This window comes from Papio anubis, chromosome 2 (assembly GCF_008728515.1).
Source record: "Papio anubis isolate 15944 chromosome 2, Panubis1.0, whole genome shotgun sequence".
Lineage (NCBI taxonomy): Eukaryota > Metazoa > Chordata > Mammalia > Primates > Cercopithecidae > Papio > Papio anubis.
In genome coordinates this window covers 90,188,241-90,194,240 of record NC_044977.1, presented here as the reverse complement: position 1 = coordinate 90,194,240, position 6,000 = coordinate 90,188,241, and the positions used below count along the sequence as shown (strand labels likewise).

General features: G+C 59.2%; 1 protein-coding gene across 1 annotated transcript in view; it reads right to left on the bottom strand.

The window, feature by feature from the left end:
• Nucleotides 1–305: 305 nt before the first annotated feature.
• The window catches only part of LOC101003565 (voltage-dependent calcium channel subunit alpha-2/delta-2), a 129,443-nt gene continuing 123,748 nt past the window's right edge, over nt 306–6,000 (bottom strand). The window contains exons 9-22 of the mRNA XM_031663323.1: nt 5,879–5,929; nt 5,636–5,735; nt 5,343–5,501; nt 4,989–5,096; nt 4,812–4,890; nt 4,184–4,233; nt 3,908–3,997; nt 3,641–3,712; nt 3,376–3,450; nt 2,049–2,123; nt 1,898–1,969; nt 1,744–1,815; nt 1,579–1,640; nt 306–721 (exon numbers count right to left, since the gene is read on the bottom strand). Of these exons, the coding sequence (XP_031519183.1) occupies nt 418–721; nt 1,579–1,640; nt 1,744–1,815; nt 1,898–1,969; nt 2,049–2,123; nt 3,376–3,450; nt 3,641–3,712; nt 3,908–3,997; nt 4,184–4,233; nt 4,812–4,890; nt 4,989–5,096; nt 5,343–5,501; nt 5,636–5,735; nt 5,879–5,929 (1,369 nt within the window). The 3' untranslated portion in view covers nt 306–417. The remainder of the gene's footprint in view (nt 722–1,578; nt 1,641–1,743; nt 1,816–1,897; nt 1,970–2,048; nt 2,124–3,375; nt 3,451–3,640; nt 3,713–3,907; nt 3,998–4,183; nt 4,234–4,811; nt 4,891–4,988; nt 5,097–5,342; nt 5,502–5,635; nt 5,736–5,878; nt 5,930–6,000) is intronic.

Sequence of the window (6,000 nt, the reverse complement as noted above, 5' to 3'; positions counted from 1 at the left end):
GGGAGGAAAGAGGAGGGGGAAGGTAAGGGGAGGGGGAAGGTAAGGGGAGGGGGAAGGTGGGGGGAGGAAAGAGGAGGGGGAAGGTAAGGGGAGGGGGAAGGTAAGGGGAGGGGGAAGGTGGGGGGAGGGGGATGGTGAGGATGGAGTAAGGGGAGGGGAGGGGAAAAAGGGGAAGGGAAGGGGAGGGGAAAGGGGAGGGGGGAGAGGGAGGGGAGGAGGAGGGGGAGGAGAAAGGGGAGGAAAGGGGGGGGAAGGGAGGGGAGGGGGAAGGGGGAAGGAGAGGGGAGGGGAAAGGGGAGGGGAAAGGGGGAAGTTAAGGGGAGGGGGTGTCTTCCAAGAATGCAGCCCCCAGGAGTGTGTGGGGCAGGCAGGCTAAGAAGGGAAGACACGGAGTAGGAGAAATCAAAAACAGCAACCTCAACAGAAACCATGAAAGAATGGCCTGGAACCGAATCTAAGAAAAGGCAAGCATGCAGATTTCCACAGACTTTCAAGGTGCCCCAGCCTGCGGGCACCTGAGGGTGGGCAGACTGGGCAGGAGGGACTGCCTCGCCGGTAACTGGCGCTGGCTGTGCTGCCTGGGGCCGGCCGGGGTGTGGGGCAGAGGCAGGGTGCAGGGTGCAGGCAGGGGCCGGGCCACTTACACTTGACCTGCAGGATCTGGTCACTGAGATTGGCTTGGAGGTAGAAGGTGCTGTAGGGTGGGAGCACCAGCCCCAGGCTGAGGGGGGAGAAGCTTGCGTCATGGCTGGGGGAGGTGGGCCACACTGGCACCCCCTCTCCATGGCCTTGGAGTTGGGCAGAGGTCCCAGCTGTGGCATCCCCTCCTCCCACCACCAGGGGCTCCTCTCCCTGCTTAGCTGCGGGAGGTTCATGGTCTAGGGGCTGGCACCCTGGAGGCTCTCCACTTCTCAAACTCTCCTGGAGGCCACCAGGCAACCAGCCCCAAAGCAAATCCGCACACCATCTCCCCTCCCAGCAGCCTCTCACAACAGCCCCCTGCCGAGCCAGCCTCCCTCTGACCCACAAGGGGCAGATGCTGCCGTGAGCTGGCTGCAGTGCCAGTGCTGCTGTGGGAGTGGGGTCACCAGCCCCCAGATACTCAAAGCCAGTGGAAAGCAGGGCTGGTACAGATATGGCGGGGGGTGAGGGGTGGCAGTTGTGGGCTGGCATGGGCTGTAAGGATGCCCGGCATTTTGGGATGGACTAGCTGTGTGGGGCACGCAGAGGTCAGCCTGCACCGACCCAGCCTGACACACAAGGGACCCGCTCCGCCCTGAGGCTCTGAGGCAAGCTGAGAGCAGGCAGTGAACGTGCCAAAGGCAGTATCCTGGGTGCAGATGGCCGTAGTGATGAGGAGACTTTGGATGACCGTCCTGTGCTCTCAGACCTGCTGCTTGTTCCTTAAAGGCCAGGGAGTCTCTTGGCAGACTAAGCGTCCCAGGGTGAGTAGTGAGCAGCCCTGGCCACTGGTCCCCCGCTGGGATGGTGGTCACAGTGGGAGAGGGAGGGGGCAGCTGGGCTCAGATTCTGGGGCCGCCCCACCCTCTCTGCCTGCCCAGCCCTGGCCTCACTTACCTGTAGTTAGTGCTCCTTATGGGCACCCAGGTGTAGTTCCGTGTCACCTCATCTATGTACCTCTGGGAGAGGAGGCTGGGTCAGGTACTTGGGCTAGCAGGCAGGGGGCAGTGGGGTAGGAGGGTGCCCACCCTGACTCCCTGGTCCCCAGCCCTGCCTCCTTACCTCATCCAGGGACTTGACCAATGTTCTGATCTGCTTGTGGCCTTTGTTGCCATCAATCATGCTCCGACGGATCTGGAAGGGCCAGAGATGTGAGGGGCAGGGCCCCTACACTCCTGTGCTCTGTCCCCCACCCCTTTTCTCCTCCTCTCCTTACCTCTTCCTTGTTCTCATCCTCCAGCTCCGCATCTAGGAAGTCCAGAGTCACAGGCTCCCGGAAGTTGGTGGTCTGTTGGAGGCAGGGCGGGGAGTCAGAAGTCCCCATTGTAGAAGGTTTGCCCACCCTCCAGGTCACCCATCTGGCTCACCTGGGGCTTGAGATTGGGGTGCAGCAACACGTAGCCGTTCAGGTCAATGGCAAACACATAGCCGTTGGCTCCAAGCTGGAGGCACAGATTGGGGGCTCAGGGTCTGGAGGGATGGGCTGGGGTTCCCTGGGCTCCAGAGTTCTTCCCTATTTGGTCTTCCACCGCACTGAGAGATGCTGTTTGCCTGCCTTGGGCTAAGGGCCCCCCATGCCATGTGGCCCTAAGTCTGTCTCTTCAGCCAGGCCTGCAGGCGGGTTGCCCCTTGTGCACCAGCCCTTGCCAAGGCTAACTGCAGTCCTCATCCTCTTCCCCTGATTCTTATGAGCTGTCAGTCAGCCTGACCTCTCTGCCTCCACCGGTCCCACAGGGCTGCTGCTTCTGTACCCCTGTGGCCGTCCTCTAGCCACTACTGCCCCTGATTTGTGCCTCATCCTTGTTCCCATGTCAAGAGAGAGCAGCACGATGAGTGCACCCTTGGGAATCCTACCTGGGGCTTCCCTTCCAGGTGGAAGGGAAGTAGGAGTGAGACCAGGACCTAGCCCTTACCTCCCCTAGTCAGTTTCTTACTGTACCTGGAGGCCAACTGCCACAGCCCCTGCCCGCTCAGGACCAAGCAGGGGCTTTAGGGGGCTCAGGCTTAATGATGCTGTTGTATATACCACACCTCTCCCCATTCCACAGGCGAAGACGCAGACTCCCTGACCGCAGGTGCTGGGTCAGCCACATTGCCATCTTGCCCCTACCCTGGTTTATGATTGTTTTTCACCTTTGAGCCCTTGGCCAGAGAATTCCCTCTGCCTCCAATGTATGCCATCCCCTCCTTTCCTTTCTGCCCGGGACACTCCTACCTATGTGCATGCGCCAAGTCTGGCCTGCTGCCCATTACTATATGGCCATGAGCTAAGAATGGTTTTGTTTTTAAATGGTTAGAAAAAACATCAAAGGAAAAATTCTATTTTGTGACATGTGAAAATTATCTGAAATTCAAATATCAGTATCCACAAATAAAATTATATTGGAACATAGCCATGCCCATTTGTTTATGTTTTGTCTGTGGCTGCTTTTACAATACAACAGTGCAACCAAATAAGAGATGGGTATTTAAGTCTGCAAAGCCTAAAATATTCAGTCTGGCCCTTTACAGGAAGTTTGCCAACCCAAGGTCACCTTGCTCTAGACCCAAGGTCACCTCCTGGGGAAGCCTTCCCTGACCCCCTGAACTCAGAGGTCTCCATGGAGGCGCTGTAATACCCATCAGTCTTCTCTGCTGAGCCTGCCTGCGTCCACATGGGAGGCAGGGTAGGCGGATGGGCGGGTGGATGCTCACCGTGTAGTTGGGGGTCAGCCTCTTGATGTCATTCAGAGCCACATCAATGCCCATCACGCCCAAGATCAGCTGGTTCTGGGAGCAGAAGCATGGGGGGCTCTGCAATGCGCTCAATTCCATGGGGAACCACCCTCCACAAGGCCTCAAGCTGCTCTCACAGGCAGTGTGAAGGCCTGCCCTGCCCCTCCTCCACCCCCAGACCTGCTGTGGGCGTGCCCATCCCTCTCCAGGCACACCCATAGCCCCAACCCTCCCCTTTCCTCACCTTCTTTTCCCCAGGGCCATCCTGTGTCAGATTGAAAACAGGGAGGGTCCCTGTTACCACCAACCCTAGTCCCTAAAGGGAGAGGAAGATGATGAAGTCACCTGTGGCCAGCACTGACCCCACCCTGAGTGTTCAGAGCAGGGGCTCAAGTGCAGGCCACCTCTTTCTCCTCTTCACCCCTAAGGGGGCCCTCCAGGGTCTTGACCTGTGGGCACATCCCTGGGGGAAGGGTGCCAGCCCCATCCCTTCCTTGCCCAGAGGCCTTACCAGTGCATCCTCATACACGTTGGTCCACTGCACCTGCTTGGCCTCCTTGCCTGCCAGCACCATGGGCCTGCCCAACACATCTAGATACTCCTGGGGAGGGGGCAGTGGTGGGGGTCATGAATGCCTTTCCCAGGCACTGCCTGTTCTGTCTCCCCAGGCATTGGGACTGTGCCCCAGCCACCGTGAGGGGGCGCCCTTGGTCCACAGCAGCCCATGGCACACAGCATCCCTGCCGGGAAGCCAAGGACTGGGAGGAGGGGCCTCCCCCAGTCTTACCTGTGTGTTGATGCGGATGGCTCCGATGGAAGGGATCTCAAAATAGTAGCCTGTGAAGGAAGGAGAGGCAGAGGTGGGCCTGGCTGGCATTGCAGGACCCATGTGCAGGGGGCCCTGCCCCTGGGGTGTGTCTGCAGCCCTGCCTCGCCTCTTGGGCTCCTCTCTCTTTGGAGTCCTCTCCCTCTAGTGCTCCTGGCCTCTGCCCTGCCAAGGGCGGTGCTATGGAGAGGGAGTGAGTGCAGCAGTATCAGGAAGCACAGCAGGGGGCAGAGATGAGGAGGGAGGAGCCTGAGGTCTGAGGTCCCTCATTCTAGGGTGCAATGCTATTCAAAGTCCACCCGGCAGCCAGGCCCAAGTGCACAGAGAGATGGACGGATCAGCAAACAGATGCAGGAGTAGACAAGCTGGGGGACGGTTGGACAATGGACAGATGGACAAAAAGAGGCTCAGTCAGGTGGATACGTTAGCCTCCAGATAGAGTGAGGGACAGCCTCGTGGATGGGAGGAGGCCCTGTCTCGCAGCAGGTGAACACACAGCTGGACATATGGATGGACAGTTGAACAACATACGCAATCGACAAAAAGAAATGGCAGGCAGGCCCCTGACAGTGATGCACAGGGGAGGTACCTTTGTTAGCGCAGGCCATCCACTGCAGCGGTGTGACGTCGTAGTTATGCTGCCCCACGGAGAAAGTAAACACGCGCACCTGTGGGGGGTTTGAGGTTACTGCTGAGGCCACCAGGGGACAGCCCTCCCCTGTACTGGGCCAAGGTCAGGGTAGCCCCTGCCTCAGCTGAGCCTCACCGTCCGGTTTGGCCAATTGTACTTCTCAAAGACATCCTGCACGCGATCCTCGCCACCATCCGTGAACATCATGATCATCTTGTTGCAGTTGGCCCGAGTGATGTTGGACTGAGGGGAGTGAGGCGAAGGCAGGCAGCTCTTAGCCCCAGCTCTCAGCCCTCCCTGGTCCAGGGGCAGGGCCTCCCTCCTGCAGTGAGCCTGGATCTCTGGCCCTCCTCCCCCATAGCATATGGTGCTATCTGTCCAAGCTGCCTGTTTGGTGCTAATGAGGCCATCCATCTTGATTTCCTGGGTGTCACCAAGCCTGGACCCTCTCCTCCCCCAGCCGCCCACTTGCCCACCCACAGGGCTCACGTTCTGCAGCTGGTCAAAGGCATACTCAAAGCCGGCCTTGTAGCCTGTGGTGCCCTTGGCCACCATGCCCTGCACAGCTTCCTTGAACACCTTCTTGTTGCGCACATTGGCCTGCACCAGGTGTGTGAAGCATGACACAGGCTGCGCCTTCTCGTTGAACTGCAGGAACAGCAGGGTGGTGACTGGCCTCAGGCTGGCCAGGGCAGGCAGCTATTGCATGGGGCTGGTGGTGGTCACAGGAGCAGGGCAGGTGGGGTGACCCATTTTGCCCCGTCTGCCACCTTGGCACTCACCGAGGCCACATTCACATAGTCGTCATCAGACAGCGTGTCCAGCATCTCGCAGACAGATGTCTTCATCAGCTTCAGGGTCAGGCCACTCACACTGCCACTCCTGGAGAGGTCAGGCAGGGGCCGTGGAGGAGCCAGGGGAACCTCAAGTGTTCTCCTGCCCATCCCCCATGATGTTCAGGGCAGCAGAGTCTAGCCCGTTGCCCGCCCCTGCCCCAGCCCCACTTGCCAGCACTGCTCACTCACACATCAACGATGATGACCATGTCCTTGGGCGATGAGGCCCCCTGGATATACCTGCCCAGGAGATGCCTCTGTTAGGGTAAGACCCACTGGGACCATGTGGGTCCTTCCTTCCGTCACACACA